Source organism: Coregonus clupeaformis, chromosome 23, assembly GCF_020615455.1.
Source record: "Coregonus clupeaformis isolate EN_2021a chromosome 23, ASM2061545v1, whole genome shotgun sequence".
Lineage (NCBI taxonomy): Eukaryota > Metazoa > Chordata > Actinopteri > Salmoniformes > Salmonidae > Coregonus > Coregonus clupeaformis.
The window spans coordinates 30,477,759-30,499,876 of NC_059214.1; the positions used below are offsets into that span (position 1 = coordinate 30,477,759).

At 42.8% G+C, this 22,118-nt stretch overlaps 1 protein-coding gene across 1 annotated transcript in view; it reads left to right on the forward strand.

Annotated features, from left to right (window-relative positions):
• LOC121536861 (anosmin-1-like) overlaps window positions 1–16,042 on the forward strand; it is a 76,384-nt gene extending 60,342 nt beyond the window's left edge. The window contains exons 10-14 of the mRNA XM_041844466.2: window positions 2,866–2,954; window positions 13,035–13,206; window positions 13,466–13,683; window positions 14,706–14,847; window positions 15,083–16,042. Coding sequence (XP_041700400.1) covers window positions 2,866–2,954; window positions 13,035–13,206; window positions 13,466–13,683; window positions 14,706–14,847; window positions 15,083–15,138 — 677 coding nt within the window. The 3' untranslated portion in view covers window positions 15,139–16,042. The remainder of the gene's footprint in view (window positions 1–2,865; window positions 2,955–13,034; window positions 13,207–13,465; window positions 13,684–14,705; window positions 14,848–15,082) is intronic.
• Window positions 16,043–22,118: the final 6,076 nt, after the last annotated feature.

Consider the following 22,118-nt stretch of genomic DNA (forward strand, 5'->3'; position numbering starts at 1 on the left):
AGTGTTACCGGTGTGGGGAGATGGGACATATCTCCTGGCAGTGTGGGAAACCAGCCGATGAACCTATGCCCACTGCGGAGTCCTCCAGCTCAGCACCCACACACCGTTTTGCCTCGCTCTTGGGAGTCGTAGATGGCGGCCCAGATCGACCCCCCACCTGCCCGGTAACTGTGAATCACCATGATGTGGAGGCCTTACTGGATTCTGGTAGCCGGGCCACCCTGGTGCGTAAGGATTTGGTGGGCCCAACGTGTCGGGCCCAACGTGTCTGACCCCGGGGAAAGTCCTCCCAGTTTCCTGTGTCCATGGGGACACCAGAGAATACCCCATTACTGAACTTACAATGACCAGCACACGGGGAACCATACACACGACGGCGGGGGTGGTTGATTCCCTCCCCGTCCCTGTCCTAATTGGACGAGACTGCCCAGCTTTTTACCCACTCGGGAGAGAGTCTCAGGAGAGGATAACCCGAGTACCTCGGAAACGGAGAGGCAAGACTCATCCTGGGAAGGCTCCGGTGCAATCCTCCGAGTTACTCACTCCCGCCCGGGCTCTGATAGGGATGGCAGGTGCCCAGACCGACACAGAGACGGAGCTACAGAATCTGGACAAAGAACTGTCTGGTCTGAAGGGGACCGCTGAGAGGTATCGTTTGTTAAAGCAACAGTTAGACATGAAGACAGAAGAGTTAGATATCCTCCAGGCTAAACTCCAACAGAGCTCCTTCCATAAGCAACAGGAGGAGCTGGAGAGGCTGCGCAGGACCATCGAGGAGTGTGAGGAGACCCTGCGCAGTAGTAAGGAGGTCCAGAAGAAGGCAGAGGAGAAGTACAAGGTGTTGGAGAACAAGATGAAGAATGCGGAGGCAGAGAGAGAGAGGGAACTGAAAGCTGCTCAACAGAAGCTAAACTCTGCTAAAACCAAGGCTGATGCGTTCAGTAAGAAACTCAAGGAGAGACAACAGGAGGCTGAGTCCCTGGTCCTAGAGTTGGAGGAGTTGAAGAGAGAGCAGTCTGGCAAGCACCACGGCAATGCGGACGCCCTCTCCCGGCGTGATGCCTTCTTCGCTGCCTTTACCCCGACGAGGACGTCGGTCCCGAGGAGGGGGATGTGTGATGTCACGAGAGGCTGTGTCCTGGAGGGACGTTACATCCCCCTGAGGTGGCTGCAAACCCAGACAGCTATGGCTCCATCTGCTGGTATGGTCGGGAACTCCACCCCTCTATGGCCAATCTTCCCACGCAGCTGAAACAAATGAGGAGCTGATGAGCTGAAGGTTTGGGAAGGGAAGAGACACAGTCTCCAACCGGGGCTCTCTGGAGGACAAGAGTGCTGCACGTCCACTTCCATGAGGAATATAAGGATTTGGAGATACTTACCTTTGGGAAATACTCACCTTTGGATATATGCACCTGTGGAAATACGTGAGAGACATTTGGAAGGACTTTTTTGCTGGGTTGGCCACTAGCTGCAACGTGGACTACAGTAAGGCTGGGGAAAAGTTATCTGAGCGAGTGAGAATTATGATTTTGGATGTGGAAGAGACATCCCTGAACTGTTAACCCTTAAAGAGCCACAAGAGAACAGAATTTTGTTATATTTTCGTTAATTTCCCAAGACCTATAATAAAATCCTTGTTTTGTTTGAACCTTGTCTCCTTGCACTACTTGAGCAATCCCGCTGAAAGCTGTGTAGCCTCTCGTGACGTCACAACCTCTTCCCCACTCTGTCAGCTCCGGCTACGCATATCTTGTTTTCTTCCCATTTCCTGCTTCCCTACAATTCCTCTCTTCTGCTTCCAAACTGCTGGGAGGCTGTGTGTGCCAGATCCTTGTCGAAACCTTCAAAGGCCTCCTTTTATCTCCCGACCACAATCCAGGCCCCTGCAAAGGGCCAACGACAGCATAACTCAATTATTAATCGGAAAAGTATAATTTCACATCGGAACGCACACAGCCGGATGAATAATAATTCCAGTAAAATAACGGGGCAATGGGAGCATAAACAGCACTGATTAGTCAATGAGGCACTACTGTGTAGTAATGAAGTGAACTGGAGCTGGGGTTTGGGATAGGGCTGGGGTTTGGAATAGGGCTAGGACTGGGGCTGGTTCACCATTGCTGAGGGTAGGCCGTTAAACAAGGCCACTTTCTGCTGATGAGATGGTTAAACAAAAGTATCTACTTTTAGCTATAAATAAGCTTTCTTTTATTATTCCATTGTCCTCCAAGTGTTGCTGAATCTCCTCTACGTCAGTTTGCACCTCAATTCATGCACCTTAGTTGAAAAGCGAGGTAGCGGCAGTGATCCCTTCCCTTTTGAGATGGTTAAACAACACATTTACGAAAAATATTTAAATGTACGCACGTTTAGTGAAATTCAACCCCCCTTTTTATTTCTAATTTTATTATTTTGACATGAATCTAATGTTGATTAGCCTTTAGAAGCGTGTTTTACTGCATTACACCAGATACCATATCAGAGGATCTGTTAATGCCTGATAAGATCAGACTGATGGTGTGACAGTAATAGAGAGTACTCAGACAGTCTGACTGGGTGTTATTGTAAGATCATTTATTATAAGATAAGATCATTTTATCCAACAAGCATGTATCATGTCTGTGTCATCGGATCCTTTGTTGTCGTTTTGGCCCCAGGTCAGTGACCTCCTCTTCTCTCTCTCTTCTCTCTCTCCTCTCTCTCTGTCTTCTCTCTCTCTCTCCTCTTCTCTCTCTCTCCTCTCTCTCTCCTCTCTCTCTGTCTTCTCTCTCTCTCCTCTTCTCTCTTTCTCCTCTACTCTCTCCTCTTCTCTCTCTCTTTCTCCACTTCTCTCTCTCTCTCTCTCCACTTCTCTCCTCCTAGACCCTCTGGTGAGTCGTTACCATGTCCAGTGGATGCCTGAGTACTGCAGCCATAACGAGACCAGAGGAGCAGAGAAATCAGTCACGCAGGTTAGTCCCATCTCCCAAATCCTTGTTCTATCAGAGTAAACCTCATCAGTCCAAGTGTCGGTGGCTGCGTAGACCCATGACTTGATGTGTGGCTCAGTGGTATGCAAATCGCCTGCCAGCCTCTTTTGTCTGGCGTTATGAAAAGGCATGTTGTCTAAAGAAAAGGACCCCACTCAGCGCCTCAGTCCCGTTGTGTAGCTTTGCAGCAAATCAAAGATTATTATGGTGGGGGATTATAATACTGTTTTAAATAGCTCAATGGACCGAAAAGGAAATCACACCACAAACAATCACCCACATGCTCTTAAGGAAATTGTGAATGTCATGGATACATTAGAACTAGTAGATATATGGAGGCTTAAATATGCTGATCTAGTGAGATATACATGGCGGAGACTGAATCAAGCTAGTCGTCTTGACTTCTTTCTTATCTCATTCTCGTTGGCACCAAAAGTTAAAAAAGTGTTGATAGGGGACAGAATGCGGTCGGACCATCATATAATAGGCATATACATTACTCTGACTGAATTTCCACGTGGGCGAGGATATTGGAAATTTAATCAAAGCCTATTAGATGATAATTTATTTATAATTAGAACAAAGGAATTTATAACTAACTTTTTCCAACATAACATAGGTACAGCGAATCCCCTTATTGTATGGGACACCTTTAAATGTGCCTTTAGAGGCCATGCAATTCAGTACTCATCTCGAAAACAAAAGCAATTTAGGTCAAAAGAGTTTATACTAAGAAAGGAAATAGAAAGTCTAACAGAACAGATAGATGGCAATAAAAACTGTAACATAGAGGCTCAGAATAAATTAGAGGAAAAACAAAAATAAATGGAAAAACTTATTCAAGAAAGATCAAGTGTAATATATTATAAAAATAAAGCAAACTGGATGGAATATGGGGGAAAAATGCACAAAATTCTTTTTTAATCTTCAACATAGGAATGCTACCAAAAAGAACTTAATGAAACTGGTTACAATTGACGGAGTCACCCATAATTCACCTAATGATATTTTGAAGGAAGAAACAAAGTATTTTAAGCATATGTTTTCTTTTCAGTCGCCTCCATCTCCTCTAACTGAAGCTTATTGTAGAGATTTATTTTCTATTGATAATGTCAAATTAACAGCCACACAGAAAGACTCATGTGAAGGTGAAATTACAGAGGAGGAACTTCTGGATGCAATTAAAGACTTTAAGTCCGGGAAAACTCCAGGGTTGGATGGCATACCAATCGAGGTATACCAAACCTTTTTGATATACTAAGAGGACCGTTATTAGCATGTTTTAACCACTCCTATGTAAATGGTAGATTATCTGACACTCAAGAAGAAGGTCTGATCTCATTATTACTGAAACAGGATACAAGTGGAAAATATAAAGATCCAGTCCATTTACAAAATTGGAGGCCCCTTACACTTCAGTGTTGTGATGCAAAAATCCTAGCAAAATGTATAGCGCATAGAATTAAAAAGGTATTGTCGGATATTATTCATTCTAATCAGACAGGTTTTTTACATGGAAGATACATTGGAGATAATATAAGGCAAGTATTGGAAACAATAGAACACTATGGAAAATATGGGAAACCAGGCCTGCTATTCATAGCAGACTTCGAAAAGGCATTTGATAAAGTTCGACTGGAATTTATATATAAATGCCTGGAGCATTTCAATTTTGGAGAATCTCTTATAAAATGGGTCAAAATCATGTATAGTAACCCTAGGTGTAAAATAGTAAATAATGGCTATTTCTCAGAAAGTTTTAAACTGTCAAGAGGAGTGAAACAAGGTTGTCCACTATCGGCATATCTATTTATTGTGGCCATCGAGATGTTAGCTATTAAAATCAGATCCAATAATAATATCAGAGGATTAGAAATACAGGGCTTAAAAACAAAGGTGTCATTGTACGCAGATGATTCATGTTTTCTTTTAGATCCACAACTAGAATCCCTCCACAGCCTCATAGAGGATCTAGATACATTTTCTAACCTCTCTGGATTAAAACCAAATTATGACAAATGTACTATATTACGTATTGGATCACTAAAAAATACAATTTTTACATTACCATGTAGTTTACCAATAAAATGGTCTGATGGTGATGTGGATATACTCGGAATACATATCCCAAAGGAAATAAATGATCTCACTTCAATAAATTTTAATAGAAAGTTAGCAAAAATAGATAAGATCTTACTACCATGGAAAGGAAAATACCTGTCAATTTGTGGAAAAATCACCCTGATTAACTCTTTAGTATTATCCCAGTTTACCTATTTGCTTATGGTCTTGCCTACGCCTAGCAAACAGTTTTTTAAATTATATGAGAAAAAAATATTAAATTTTATTTGGAACGGCAAGCCAGACAAAATTAAAAGAGCATATTTATATAATGAATATGAATTCGGAGGACAGAAATTATTAAATATTAAAGCATTAGACCTATCACTAAAATCTTCAGTCATCCAAAAGTTATACTTAAATCCGAACTGGTTCTCAAGCAAATTAGTAAGATTGTCTCACCCACTGTTCAAGAAAGGCCTTTTTCCCTTTATTCAGATTACAACCTCTCACTTTCAGTTATTTGAAAAGGAAATAATCTCCCAAATGTCACTATTTCTAAAACAAGCCATAGAAAGTTGGTTGCAATTTCAATTTAATCCTCCAGAAACGACAGAACAAATAATGCAACAAATATTGTGGTTAAATTCAAATATACTAATTGACAAAAAACCTTTATTTTTAAACAGAATGTTTAAAAAAGGTATAATCTTCGTAAATGATATCATCGGTAGGACTGGTGGAGTTATGTCGCACATGCAGCTAACAAAAACATATGGAAATGTCTGCTCTACCCAAAATTACAACCAAATAATTGCAGCCTTACCGCAAAAGTGGAAGAGGAAAGTTGAAGGGGGAGAAAGTAAGGAACTTGTCTGTCGGCCTTGCATTAAAGAACATAATTGGTTAAGGAAAACAGTGATAAATAAAAAAGTATATCAGTTTCACTTAAGGACCAAAGGATTGACAGCCGTCCCATATAGATTGCAAAATAGTTGGGAAGAGATCTTTGACGTACCGATCCCATGGCATAGTGTTTATGAACTGACACGCAAAACGACACCGGATTCAAAAAATTAGAATCTTTCAATTTAAATTATTATATAAAATTCTTGCTACCAATAGAATGTTATTTATATGGGGGATACAATCTTCCCAGCTCTGCAGATTTTGCTGTGAAGAGATAGAATCATTAGATCATTTGTTTTGGTTCTGTCCATTTGTAGCTTGTTTTTGGACACAGGTCCAGGAATGGCTAAAGGATTGCAATATTTACCTGGAACTAACCTTGCAGATAGCATTACTGGGTGATCTGAAAAGTCATAGTCAATCAATCAATAATATAATAATACTTTTAGCAAAAATGTTTATTTTTAATTCACAATCTGTAGAAGCAATGAGAATAGAAAGGTTCAGAACTTTTGTAAAACATCACAGTACGGTTGAAATATACAGTGGGGAAAAAAAGTATTTAGTCAGCCACCAATTGTGCAAGTTCTCCCACTTAAAAAGATGAGAGAGGCCTGTAATTTTCATCATAGGTACACGTCAACTATGACAGACAAATTGAGAAAGAAAATCCAGAAAATCACATTGTAGGATTTTTAATGAATTTATTTGCAAATTATGGTGGAAAATAAGTATTTGGTCACCTACAAACAAGCAAGATTTCTGGCTCTCACAGACGTGTAACTTTTTCTTTAAGAGGCTCCTCTGTCCTCCACTTGTTACCTGTATTAATGGCACCTGTTTGAACTTGTTATCAGCATAAAAGACAACTGTCCACAACCTCAAACAGTCACACTCCAAACTCCACTATGGCCAAGACCAAAGAGCTGTCAAAGGACACCAGAAACAAAATTGTAGACCTGCACCAGTCTGGGAAGACTGAATCTGCAATAGGTAAGCAGCTTGGTTTGAAGAAATCAACTGTGGGAGCAATTATTAGGAAATGGAAGACATACAAGACCACTGATAATCTCCCTCGATCTGGGGCTCCACGCAAGATCTCACCCCGTGGGGTCAAAATGATCACAAGAACGTTGAGCAAAAATCCCAGAACCACACGGGGGGACCTAGTGAATGACCTGCAGAGAGCTGGGACCAAAGTAACAAAGCCTACCATCAGTAACACACTACGCCGCCAGGGACTCAAATCCTGCAGTGCCAGACGTGTCCCCTTGCTTAAGCCAGTACATGTCCAGGCCCGTCTGAAGTTTGCTAGAGTGCATTTGGATGATCCAGAAGAGGATTGGGAGAATGTCATATGTTCAGATGAAACCAAAATAGAACTTTTTGGTAAAAACTCAACTCGTCGTGTTTGGAGGACAAAGAATGCTGAGTTGCATCCAAAGAACGCCATACCTACTGTGAAGCATGGGGGTGGAAACATCATGCTTTGGGGCTGTTTTTCTGCAAAGGGACCAGGACGACTGATCCGTGTAAAGGAAAGAATGAATGGGGCCATGTATCGTGAGATTTTGAGTGAAAACCTCCTTCCATCAGCAAGGGCATTGAAGATGAAACGTGGCTGGGTCTTTCAGCATGACAATGATCCCAAACACACCGCCCAGGCAACGAAGGAGTGGCTTCGTAAGAAGCATTTCAAGGTCCTGGAGTGGCCTAGCCAGTCTCCAGATCTCAACCCCATAGAAAATCTTTGGAGGGAGTTGAAAGTCCGTGTTGCCCAGCGACAGCCCCAAAACATCACTGCTCTAGAGGAGATCTGCATGGAGGAATGGTCCAAAATACCAGCAACAGTGTGTGAAAACCTTGTGAAGACTTACAGAAAACGTTTAACCTGTGTCATTGCCAACAAAGGGTATATAACAAAGTATTGAGAAACTTTTGTTATTGACCAAATACTTATTTTCCACCATAATTTGCAAATAAATTCATTAAAAATCCTACAATGTGATTTTCTGGAATTTTTTTCCTCATTTTGTCTGTCATAGTTGACGTGTACCTGTGATGAAAATTACAGGCCTCTCTCATCTTTTTAAGTGGGAGAACTTGCACAATTGGTGGCTGACTAAATACTTTTTTTCCCCACTGTATATGGCAAATAGAAATCCTATATGGATGGTGTTAAGAGATAGATGGGAGGTATTGAATAGAGTTGAAGGATGGGACTAATAACAAATAACAACAAATAATAACAAAGATAGCTAATAATGTAAGCATACTGTGTCCATAATAAGTATATAGGTTGTATGTTGGGAGCTTTTGGGAAAGAGCACAGTTAGAAAGATATGGCATTTAGAAGCAAACCGGATGGACATCATGAAAATGATCGGAGAGGTTGAGAGTAGAAGAAGTTCAGGAGCAAAAAAATAAATAAATATATATGTATATATATATATATATATATATATATATATATATATATATATATATATATATATATATATATATATGTATATATATATATATATATATATATATATATATGTATATGTGTATGTGTATATATATTGTGATGTCACGAGAGGCTGTGTCCTGGAGGGACGTTACATCCCCCTGAGGTGGCTGCAAACCCAGACAGCTATGGCTCCATCTGCTGGTATGGTCGGGAACTCCACCCCTCTATGGCCAATCTGCCCACGCAGCTGAAACCAATCAGGAGCTGATGAGCTGAAGGTTTGTTGAAGGGAAGAGACACAGTCTCCAACCTGGGCTCTCTGGAGGACAAGAGTGCTGCACGTCCACTTCCATGAGGAATATAAGGATTTGGAGATACTTACCTTTGGGAAATACTCACCTTTGGATATATGCACCTGTGGAAATACGTGTGGGGATTTTGGAAGGACGTTTTGCTGGGTTGGCCACTAGCTGCAACGTGGAATACAGTAAGGCTGGGGAAAAGTTATTTGAGCGAGGGAGAGTTATGATTTTGGATGTGGAAGAGACATCCCTGAACTGTTAACCCTTAAGAGCCACCAGAGAACAGAATTGTGTTATACTTTCGTTAGTTTCCCAAGACCTTTAATAAAATCCTTGTTTTGATTGAACCTGGTCTCCTTGCACTACTTGGGCAACCCCGCTGGAAGCGGTAGCCTCTCGTGGCATCACAGATGGTGGAGAATACAGGCACGCTCAAGCGTTAATAGTGCATGTCAGAGGAGGATACCGAAGGTTTGATCACCCAGTTTTCCAAGTTGGCCGTAGGCTCCCCGCCGACTGAAATGGAGGACATATTGAAAGCCCTTGTTGCTGGCCAGCAAGCCCAGATGCAAGCAAACGTGGCTCTCTTGGAGGAGCAAAAGAAAGCCAACCTTCTGAAGGCAGAGGAATTGCAGTTGCAGAGACAGAGGGTGGTCCAAAATACCCGCCCAATAAAGGCAAGTGACTTTATATCTAAGATGGGAGCTACCGATGACATTGAGGCATACCTGCATGCATTTGAGGCCACGGCCACTAGGGGAAGCCTGGCCCAAGCAACAGTGGGTTGGTCTGTTAGCCCCCTTCCTAACCGGGGAAGCGCTGAATGCTGTCCGGGACCTGGGCCCTGACCAGGTTACTGACTATGATGCCCTGAAGTCTGAGATCCTCAGCAGATATGGACTCACAAAATTTGGTATGGCCCAGCGCTTTCACAGTTGGACCTTCCAACCAGACCAACCTCCTCGGGCGCAGATGCATGAACTTGTCCGAATCGCAAGGAAATGGCTGGATCCGCAGAGGAATACAGCAGCGGCGGTGGTGGAGGCCGTTGTGGTGGATCGTTACCTCACGCGCCCTGCCTTATGAGGCAAAACAGTTCATCAGTCAACAGGCCTTGACCACGGCTGATCTGACCGTGGAAGCTGTGGAAAAGTACCAGGCCACAGCGGAGATGCTGAATGCTTCCGAAAAGACCCCAGGAGTGCGGCCCCACCACAAATGGGAAGGACCCGTCCAAAGGACCCCAAGGTCTCGAACCCAGCCACGTCAGGACTTATCCCGGCTCCAGGGGGAGCCAGAAACCAGGCGGGTCCAAGAAGAGTACACCAGGAGGGGAAACTCGACAGTGTTACCGGTGTGGGGAGATGGGACATATCTCCTGGCAGTGTGGGAAACCAGCCGATGAACCTATGCCCACTGCGGAGTCCTCCAGCTCAGCACCCACACACCGGGTTGCCTCGCTCTTGGGAGTCGTAGATGGCGGCCCAGATCGACCCCCACCTGCCCGGTAACTGTGAATCACCATGATGTGGAGGCCTTACTGGATTCTGGTAGCCGGGCCACCCTGGTGCGTAAGGATTTGGTGGGCCCAACGTGTCTGACCCCGGGGAAAGTCCTCCCAGTTTCCTGTGTCCATGGGGACACCAGAGAATACCCCATTACTGAACTTACAATGACCAGCACACGGGGAACCATACACACGACGGCGGGGGTGGTTGATTCCCTCCCCGTCCCTGTCCTAATTGGACGAGACTGCCCAGCCTTTTACCCACTCTGGAGAGAGTCTCAGGAGAGGATAACCCGAGTACCTCGGAAACGGAGAGGCAAGACTCATCCTGGGAAGGCTCCGGTGCAATCCTCCGAGTTACTCACTCCCGCCCGGGCTCTGATAGGGATGGCAGGTGCCCAGACCGACACAGAGACGGAGCTACAGAATCTGGACAAAGAACTGTCGGGTCTGAAGGGGACCGCTGAGAGGTATCGTTTGTTAAAGCAACAGTTAGACATGAAGACAGAAGAGTTAGATATCCTCCAGGCTAAACTCCAACAGAGCTCCTTCCCTAAGCAACAGGAGGAGCTGGAGAGGCTGCGCAGGACCATCGAGGAGTGTGAGGAGACCCTGCGCAGTAGTAAGGAGGTCCAGAAGAAGGCAGAGGAGAAGTACAAGGTGTTGGAGAACAAGATGAAGAATGCGGAGGCAGAGAGAGAGAAGGAACTGAAAGCTGCTCAACAGAAGCTAAACTCTGCTAAAACCAAGGCTGATGCGTTCAGTAAGAAACTCAAGGAGAGACAACAGGAGGCTGAGTCCCTGGTCCTAGAGTGGGAGGAGTTGAAGAGAGAGCAGTCTGGCAAGCACCACGGCAATGCGGACGCCCTCTCCCGGCGTGATGCCTTCTTCGCTGCCTTTACCCCGACGAGGACGTCGGTCCCGAGGAGGGGGATGTGTGATGTCACGAGAGGCTGTGTCCTGGAGGGACGTTACATCCCCCTGAGGTGGCTGCAAACCCAGACAGCTATGGCTCCATCTGCTGGTATGGTCGGGAACTCCACCCCTCTATGGCCAATCTGCCCACGCAGCTGAAACCAATCAGGAGCTGATGAGCTGAAGGTTTGTTGAAGGGAAGAGACACAGTCTCCAACCTGGGCTCTCTGGAGGACAAGAGTGCTGCACGTCCACTTCCATGAGGAATATAAGGATTTGGAGATACTTACCTTTGGGAAATACTCACCTTTGGATATATGCACCTGTGGAAATACGTGTGGGGATTTTGGAAGGACGTTTTGCTGGGTTGGCCACTAGCTGCAACGTGGAATACAGTAAGGCTGGGGAAAAGTTATTTGAGCGAGGGAGAGTTATGATTTTGGATGTGGAAGAGACATCCCTGAACTGTTAACCCTTAAGAGCCACCAGAGAACAGAATTGTGTTATACTTTCGTTAGTTTCCCAAGACCTTTAATAAAATCCTTGTTTTGATTGAACCTGGTCTCCTTGCACTACTTGGGCAACCCCGCTGGAAGCGGTAGCCTCTCGTGGCATCACAATATATATATATATATATATGTATATGTGTATGTATGTATATATATATATATATATATATATATATATATATATATAGATATAGATATAGATATAGATATAGATATAGAATTATTGTAAAATTAACTCTGTCCATAAGGTGTAGATAGTAAGTATAGACCGGAAGTAGAGGCCTGGGCGTTGTTGTTCACTAATTTACTCCAAGTAGGGGAAAGGATGGTGGGGTTGAAAAGTAATAAAAGGGAATATATATATAAAAAAATAAAAAAAACATGGGGGATTGGAAGTGATGCAGACAATTACATTGATAGAAGATACAATCTATCTGCAATATTAAGCTGATCCATCCCCCAAAAAAAAAAAGACTGTTGTTTTGATTATGACTCAGTTGGTGTGGTCAAATGTGGTGCGCTGCCCAATTAAACACATTTACTAAAACAATGTTTCCGGGAATGGGGGACCATGCACCCCAAGAATGAGAACATTGGGTGCAGGGACTGGGTGCGTGTGCGTGAGTGAGGTGGGGGTTGGGTGGGGTTGTGTGGCGCTGGTTGAACTCAGGGCTGTTCCAGGATGGCATAGGCCTGGCAATCAACACATTCTTCACAGAGCCCTTCTCTGGTTGCTTGGAAATACACATCCTTTTTCTGTAGATTCCTGGGAAGGATTCCAGCACAGCGTTTGTCTTCGTCTCATGTGCGAACATGGCGCCTTGGTTTATTTTTAATCAGAGCTGTTGCATATAAGAGAGAATACTCACACACCCTCTGAGTTACCGACTACTAGTGTAGAACGACATTATTACAAATTAAAGATCTAATTCCAGCCACTCAGCAGGAAATGTTCACGTTTCCTGGATAAAGGGACACAGGAGATGTTTTTTAGGGTCAATTGTTAATTCATGTCTGAAACAAGTCTGCGGCATTAGAATGCAGCTAAGAATTCATTAACATTGAGTTGACATGTCATCTTCATTTCCAATTACCCCGAAATGTACTCTGGGTCCCTTGTTTTTATTAAGTTTCCCCATTATATTTGTGTTAAACTTGGAACCCATAAAAAGGATATCATAATTTTGCATTGTAGTTTGAATGGAGGACTAGTGGGTTAACCCCTAACACGTGCCTGTTCAAAGTGGTCCAGTAATGTGGGCCATGTTCCGTGGCATAGGGAGGGAATCTGATCCTCTCTTGTGTCCATGTATTTCATTATCTGTGGTGGTTCTCAGGGACGTGACCTGGGCGACATTATGTCAAAGTCACCAAGGCTCTGAACGTTTAATGTGTTTCTTGGCTCAGGAGAACTACATCAACCTCCCGGGCCTGCTCTTCTCCTGCAAGTACAAAGTCACCGTTCATATGCTCAAGTCCAAGAGGCGCGCCAAGGACGAGAGCACCACCTTTCTCACCCCGTCCTGCTCCACCATCAGGAACAAGAGCCACAAACACATCCCCTGTCCTGGGGAGGGAGGTGAGTCAGCTGCTCAGTACAACCAGATCATGTTATGCTGATACGCTGATTCTCATTTAACATTATGTGTCTGACTACAAGGCTCTCCACACGCTTGTTGAAAGAGGCTTCTTCTCATGTTATGGTACAAGTAGACAATTGCCTTTTTTGATTTACTGTGACAAATTTCTTACCACACCATACCATTTTTATTATGCCAAGAACACATATCCATCAGACGAGTATTTTTCAACATATTTATTCCCATCTCTCTCTGCAGCCCCAGTTCTCAAAGTGTTGGCTAAGCCGGAGAATCTGACGGCATCCTTCTCCATCCACGAGGGAAACATCACGGGCAACTTCCTGTGGCGGGTGTCACGGTTCCTGGCCCATCAACGAATCACAGGCTTTCAGGTCACCTGGGCAGAGGTCACCACAGAGAGCCGACAAAACAGCCTGCCCAACAGCATCATCTCCCAGTCGCAGATCCTGCCTCCAGTAAGTCTATTAAATTAAATTATATTCAAATAAAACTATTGTTCCTGTGACGGAACTTCTTATTTGGAAAGTTACATGCAGTCCCTTCAGAGTAGGTTATACCAGGACATAGCTCTTTGCTTTTGCTGTAGGACACAAAAGATTAGCAAGGAAGGGATATATTGTATTTTTCCCAAGCGAATGAATAAGCGCTATCTTCAGCATTTCATTATACAACGCCTGCCAGGAGTGGAGGTATTTTAGGGATACAACTGTGTTGCTCTCTTTACATGAATAACCAGATAAGCAGTGGTGGGCAGAGAGACAGAGCAAGATCTGAGGGAGGGGCGTTGTGTCCCGTTAGAAGTTCTCCTCCTCCTGTGTATCATCTACCTTCCCTGCTTCCTCTTTCATCCTGCGTGACCGCGCTGAAAAACCCACTGTTTTACATCATCTATCAACAACACGTTCTGTCTGTCTTCTCCGCCCAGCGAGCTGCTAGCAGCTCTGAAAATAAAAACACCCATCGCTACACTCAGTTTATCAGGAAGGGAAAGAGAGAAAACAGGATATATCTTTATTTACCTGAATAGAGAGCAGAGGGTAGATGGGATATAGCCCAAGTTTACCCAACATCTAATTCAACATGTTAACATCAGAAGGGACTAACACTCTAGACTTCTATGTGAAAAAAAGGATCTGGGGAACAGAACGGTTTACTACCTTGAATTCCTAACAAGGTGAATGCAATGAACAACAGTCTGTATGTGAGAAAGGTGTTCAGACAGTCTTGGAGGACAAATCGAAGTTGATACAACATTGCTGTTCAAATCCTTTACAATTGTAGAAAAGGTTTCACCCCCCAAAAAAACGTCTTCTTTAGTGTGGGTTCTTATGAAAAATAAGCAATTTTCTATCAGCTTCGATTTGTCCTTGGAAGTGGCTGAATACCTCTCACATACCGAGTGTTATGTGAAATAATGTTTTCTACAGTGGCACCAACGATGGTTAATTGTCTTTTCTTGTGCTGTTAACCCTGTCAGGACCATAATCTGCTGGTGGTGTCCAACCTGCGATCAGCCACGTACTACAGACTGGAGGTCCAGGTGATAACGTCAGGAGGGGAGGGTCCTGCCACCGTCAAGACCTTCCAGACCCCCAGTGTGTTACCAGTCCTGCAACACCGTAAGTACCAACTCACTGACCACTGATCACAGCTGTTGCTCTCCTCTAGTTAACCACCAGGCTGTGTCCAGGTGGTCTTAATACCGTAGCTCATTGGAGCGTATCTGTGACTCTTCAGTGACATCTTTTGAGGTCATCTGATGAGTATATTCCTTACATGAGCACATAATACTTTTGATCATTATTCTGAACTTTCATTAGGAACTGATATTGACATGTTTTTTGTGTTTTGTAGGACCCAGACTCAGGCAGCACCATCCACACCAGAAGCCCTCAGCAGAGAGACATTGAGACCCCTTGGCCCATCAGACCCAGTGTGGCCAGAATCAATGTCTCACAGCACCTTCACCCAGGGAGGGAATTCGGTGTGGAACCAAACAGCAACACAGCAAACACAGCAGACCATGAACTTTGACCCCAACCCATGTGGTATGGGTTCACCTTCAGGCTGCACAGAATATGCTTTCCCCTCACAGTCCTTTCAGATTCAATCCACTGACTGGGCTCTCTGCACCATACAGTCAGATACATACTCTTACGTAGGACTTTTCATTAGGACAGGTTGGTTCATTCTCCCGTTATTTCACTGAAAGTTTTGTGGGACTAAGATGGTTAAGGAGTTCCCAAACTGTTTTCATCCAATATAACCAATTACAAAGCAACAGTATATTACCAATTCCAATTGTATTTCATTAGATAAAATAGGACACACAATCATTTTTTTACCATGATATTCAAGCATTTCGTTTGAATATCATGGTAATTAATAGAGTTGGGATGTATACCGTATATACCACATCCCAGCTTATTTCAAAATATTATCAGTATGGCTTTCCAGTACCGTCAATACCGTTTATTTTTTATTTTTTTAAATGCATTTGAATATTGATACTTTTTAAATACCTGCAGTCAACTTGTGCACTAGGTAATAGATAAAGCAGATCGTGTTCATCATTTCACCTGTTATATGATTTTCCATTATGAAGCTTAAGGTACTAGTTTCCCAAAACAGCTGTTTGAGCCAGCCATGTGTGTCTGTTTACAAAGAAGCACAATGAGCAAAATGGGAGCTTCTTGAGGTGAGTCACTCCTGCAGCACAACTTAAGTGAGGTAATGAAGTTATTTTTTAAAACATTTTAGTCATTTAGCAGACGCTCTTATCCAGAGCGACTTACAGTTAATGAGTGCATACATTTTTCATACTGGCCCCCCGTGGGAATCGAACCCACAACCCTGGCGTTGCAAACGCCATGCTCTACCAACTGAGCTACACTTATGAAATTCACTAGTAATGTTTGCCAGCTATATATCTTATAACTATTAAGTTAACTATCTAAGATGTGCCAAATAAATTCTCTCCAGCTGGGTTTTGCTAACTTGCTAATGTTAGCTAAGTGGCTAACGTGAGTTTGCAAGATCAAGCTTCTTGGTAACAGCAGCAGAGACAATCCCTTCCTGGATTATAACCCCTGCTGTCTAATATTTGTTTTATGCGTGCTGCAAACTGCGTTTTGCGATACTTGCATAACTTTGTGAGCTGGGTTGTCTGTTTTAGTAGTAAATGTTCGCATGCGCTCATTAGCATTTGCCCAGGATCCGCTATGAGGATTCCTTAGTACTTGTTAGCATTTTGTTAGCATTCTGTTAAGTTACGTGTTTGGGCTTTTTTTTTAAGTAAAAAAAAAGAAATGGTGGCCCTTGTGTGCACTACCGGTTATACTATATATCCCGGGATGGCACAGGCATGGTATTGAAATCTGGATACCGCCCAACCCTAGCAACTAAATTGAAGACAATGCTATACAATTGTAAAACACAATCATGTATTCGTTGAGAAATGTCACCTATTTATTTTGTTTTACCAAGTAAGTAAAAAGATGTCCCTTAGGCATACCGTATGTACTGATGAATAATGTAACTAAAACCAGTGTAGTTTAACCCAGAATATTTCTCATAGTATGTTGCATGTACATTCAGTGCTTGACTTGGGCAGGAGCTCACTGGAGCGGAGTACTGGCACCTCAAATTTTCTACTGCTTGCGCTCCTGTTCTTCTTATAGAATATTAGCTCAAAAGTATTGTGGAGCTCCTGCATTAATATGGAGTTTGTCCCCCCTAAAATGAGTATCGGCACATATTTCCATCCAAGTCCAGCACTGAGTAAGTTTGATTTTAAACTGTAAATAAATTACTAGCTTCAAATTGAATGCTTGTAATGGTTTTGCATGTCAAACATTAGTGTTCTGTAGGCATAAATACATCTGTGTTACCTCTTTAATATGTTAGCAATATTTCAGTAACAGAGAATTATATGGGGAATAATATGTCATGTTTATTAATGAAATTATAACTGTGTGGAAATGATCGAATTGTATATGTTATTGTCTGTAGAAATATTTGTTGTGGAACAGTCAGTGAATGTCTATATTTATTTATATGTGTATTACAACGTTTGATTTGTGTATGTATGTGTGTGTTTTGAGTGTTTTAGTCTAGAGTTTTTGATCCGGCAAAACATCTTGTAAAGACATTTTGTAAAAATTAAATTGTAAATATAGTCTCATGTTACATGTTATTTTTCCATGGTAGAAACTGCAGAAACTGTTAAGTAATAAAATAATCCTTAACCTATTCCTTATGCTTTTCCCACTTAATTGAAATTACTATGAATGAGGAGTCAATATGAAATAGTGTATATTCTCTAAACGTTGAACTATTTGGCAGATGCTGGTGCTTATGTTGGCTGTGTAGTCCATAATGCCAGACTCCAACACAGCATATTCACTGATCTACCCAGGAGCTTGAGACATGCACTCAAACAGTCCAAATAAACAGATCATTCAGAGCTTACCAGCAAGCCATGGCTGGAGTTTTATGCCCTGGACATAATACTCTCCTTTAGGCTGCAGTATTGTGCCCTGCCAGTTAATTAAAGTGTACTGTTAGTATTTGAACAGCTTTAAAGCCTTCTTTTCGCAATCCCTTCACTTTTCCAATACACTGTGGAATGTTGACATTATTGTGAGTAAATAAAGGCTGGTGTGAGAGAGAACACAGTATATGAAAGCAACCAAAATGAGGATGGTGTGCCAGAGGTTTGAGATGTTTTCCTTTTAGTGTTTTATATTGATCATACCTCACAGATGCTATTGATACTTAATGCTTTTTTGTTGGTTGTGATGTGTCAGTCATTCATTGTCAGCTGCCTGCGGCTTGTATTTTAGCCGTGACACCCTCGTACCCTCTACGCCTGTTGTGCCAGTAACACCCTTACAGAACCATGGAACACTAACTGTAAGTTGCTCTGGATAAGAGCGTCTTCTGACTAAAAATGTATATACATATATATGTTTTTTACATGTAAACACCTCACAGGACTGGCCAAGTGTGTGGCCTGATTTAAGTTTTACATAGTCTGGACATTCTGACGTTTGTATTGGACGACCCAACATGTTACACTTGGCTAGCCCTTTTGCCCCTAGAAATGTCTACACTGCTGTTTTAAACCACATATTCTAGTTTTCTTTTCATATACACAACAGACAGACAGTCTATTAGCTCTCCCAAAGAATGCCAAGTGTTCTGTGCACATGGGTTTTATAATGGCATGGTCTTAAGCTACTATCTATTACTGTTTATTAACACAATATCATGAATCTGTAAAAAACGTATGATAATTCCACTGTTTTGTGGTATATCAAGATTTGTGTACATTACAAGATTAATGTACTGCGTATTGCCAGGTATTCAATCTCCGTTGCCATGCCTGTGTGTATTTCCAGTTTTATTTGTCACATGCAAAAGTACAGTGAAATGCTTAACTTGCAAGACCATCCCAACAATGCAGTGTTCAATATCAAAATAGTATAACTAAACCAGGAGAAATAAGAGCGAAAGCTATATACAGGGTCAGTGCCAGTACCACATTTACAATGTACAGGGATACTGGAGTAGTTGAGGTAGATATTTACATGTAGGCAGGGATTAGGAGTTTGTGTGTGTGTGTGTGTGTGTGTGCACTGTGTATCTTTAACCACTTCCTCTGTGCCAACCGAGGCCCTAGAAGTCTAGACTGTAGACGATTGGTCGCTGTCCCTCTAAGGACGTCCACATTTCCAAGTGGACAAGACCCAGCACTTTCTACAGTCAGCAGCTAGCTAATTATTGCGAGCCCTGCCTTAAACCCATTCAGGCCCTCTCCCCCTCTCTCTGCAGTAGGTCAGTGGCTGTGGCTATGTCAGTGGCTGGCCTTTCAGCTCTCATGATGTTGTTTATGTACAGCTATAGTATATCACAAGAGATTAGTTCCTATATCCATGGATGCTAATCCTCCACTGTGTTGCTCTATGCTTCAGGACCCTGGCCAGTGTTTAGCCAAGGCCTCCTTTCTCTGTGAGCCAGACCAGCTCCCTTTCAGCTTGTCACAGTCCTCTCTACACACACACCAAATACCACAGCGCTCAAATGTGAAAACCTCAAAACAAAAGCATCCAACCTCCTTTGAGCCATGCTGCACTAAAGTCCATGTCTCCGAGGACATAAAAGGAAATAAAAACTGCAACAACTAAATAAAAGTATTGTCGTTGGGCACAAAAGCTTAGTCTCGACCACTACAAGCCCAGAGAGAGTTTATTCACTTTGTATGACATTACCAGCCCATTGTTCCAGGCTGGGGGATATTGTGCTCCAATTCAAACATATTTTGGTAAACAATATTGCCCTTTTGGACTGCTTGAATAATCACGGTCAGTCAAATATTTACCCTTCTGTTTGCTGACATTTGTCTTTTTGATTAACCCATCAGAGTCTAAGCCCTGTCTAAACTGGGGGGGGTTCTACTAAGCTATACAGTGGGGAAAAAAAGTATTTAGTCAGCCACCAATTGTGCAAGTTCTCCCACTTAAAAAGATGAGAGAGGCCTGTATTTTTCATCATAGGTACACGTCAACTATGACAGACAAAATGAGAAAAAAAAATCCAGAGAATCACATTGTAGGATTTTTTATGAATTTATTTGCAAATTATGGTGGAAAATAAGTATTTGGTCAATAACAAAAGTTTCTCAATACTTTGTTATATACCCTTTTTTGGCAATGACACAGGTCAAACGTTTTCTGTAAGTCTTCACAAGGTTTTCACACACTGTTGCTGGTATTTTGGCCCATTCCTCCATGCAGATCTCCTCTAGAGCAGTGATGTTTTGAGGCTGTCGCTGGGCAACACAGACTTTCAACTCCCTCCAAAGATTTCTTATGGGGTTGAGATCTGGAGACTGGCTAGGCCACTCCAGGACCTTAAAATGCTTCTTACGAAGCCACTCCTTCGTTGCCCGGGCAGAGTGTTTGGGATCATTGTCATACTGAAAGACCCAGCCACGTTTCATCTTCAATGCCCTTGCTGATGGAAGGAGGTTTTCACTCAAAATCTCACGATACATGGCCCCATTCATTCTTTCCTTTCACGGATCAGTCGTCCTGGTCCCTTTGCAGAAAAACAGCCCCAAAGCATGATGTTTCCACCCCCATGCTTCACAGTAGATATGGTGTTCTTTGGATGCAACTCAGCATTCTTTGTCCTCCAAACACGACGAGTTGAGTTTTTACCAAAAAGTTATATTTTGGTTTCATCTGACCATATGACATTCTCCCAATCCTCTTCTGGATCATCCAAATGCACTCTAGCAAACTTCAGACGGGCCTGGACATGTACTGGCTTAAGCAGGGGGACACGTCTGGCACTGCAGGATTTGAGTCCCTGGCGGCGTAGTGTGTTACTGATGGTAGGCTTTGTTACTTTGGTCCCAGCTCTCTGCAGGTCATTCACTAGGTCCCCCCGTGTGGTTCTGGGATTTTTGCTCACCGTTCTTGTGATCATTTTGACCCCACGGGGTGAGATCTTGCGATCGAGGGAGATTATCAGTGGTCTTGTATGTCTTCCATTTCCTAATAATTGCTCCCACAGTTGATTTCTTCCAACCAAGCTGCTTACCTATTGCAGATTCATTCTTCCCAGCCTGGTGCAGGTCTACAATTTTGTTTCTGGTGTCCTTTGACAGCTCTTTGGTCTTGGCCATAGTGGAGTTTGGAGTGTGACTGTTTGAGGTTGTGGACAGGTGTCTTTTATACTGATAACAAGTTCAAACAGGTGCCATTAATACAGGTAACGAGTGGAGGACAGAGGAGCCTCTTAAAGAAGAAGTTACAGGTCTGTGAGAGCCAGAAATCTTGCTTGTTTGTAGGTGACCAAATACTTATTTTCCACCATAATTTGCAAATAAATTCATTAAAAATCCTACAATGTGATTTTCTGGATTTTTTTTCCTCAATTTGTCTGTCATAGTTGACGTGTACCTATGATGAAAATTACAGGCCTCTCTCATCTTTTTAAGTGGGAGAACTTGCACAATTGGTGGCTGACTAAATACTTTTTTTCCCCACTGTATATAATTTTTTTAAGAAGGTTAAACCAAGGATCATTTAGCTATTTCATTTGGAATTTTAAGACCCTTGAAGTATCAAAAAAAGATATAACAAAGTGATTTGATGAAAAATTATTTTTGGCCTTACTGCTATTAGCCCATACAATTGAATAACAGATAGTCCCAAAAAAATATCAAAAGGAAGTTTGTTCTGAAGTGTCTATCTGTGACACTCTGGCTCCATGGACTTTGATATTTGAGCCAGGGTGTATTTTGTTTTGTTGGGTATGTGGGTGTATTTCGATGTTGGTAGTTCTGTTGTGTGTATTTCTAGGTTTGCCTTTCTGTTGGGTTCATTTCTAGGTTTGGTCTATGACTCCCAATCGGAGGTAACGAGTGTCAGCTGTCGGCTCGTTATCTCTGATTGGGAGCCATATTTAATCTGTATGTTTTCTTGTTGGTTTTGTGGGTTTTTGTTCCTTTTTGTCAGTGTACCGTGGACTTCATTGAGTCGTCTTTTGTTTGTAGTCCGTTAACGTTTATTTAATAAAGTCATGTTTCTTGGACACGCTGCGCCTTGGTCATACTTGGACGACATAGACCCTCGTGACAGAAAAACCCACCATAAAGGGACCAAGCGGCGTGTCAAGCGGCAACAGGATCCACCTACACAGGATTTATATCCACCCATAAAGGATTCATGGACATGGGAGGAGATTCTGGATGGTAAGGGGCCTTGGGCACAACCGGGAGAATATCGCCGTCCTCGTGAAGAGCTGGAGGCAGCTAAAGCCGAGAGGCGGCGATATGAGGAGGCAGCACGGAGGCAAGACTGGAAGCCTGTGGGTACTA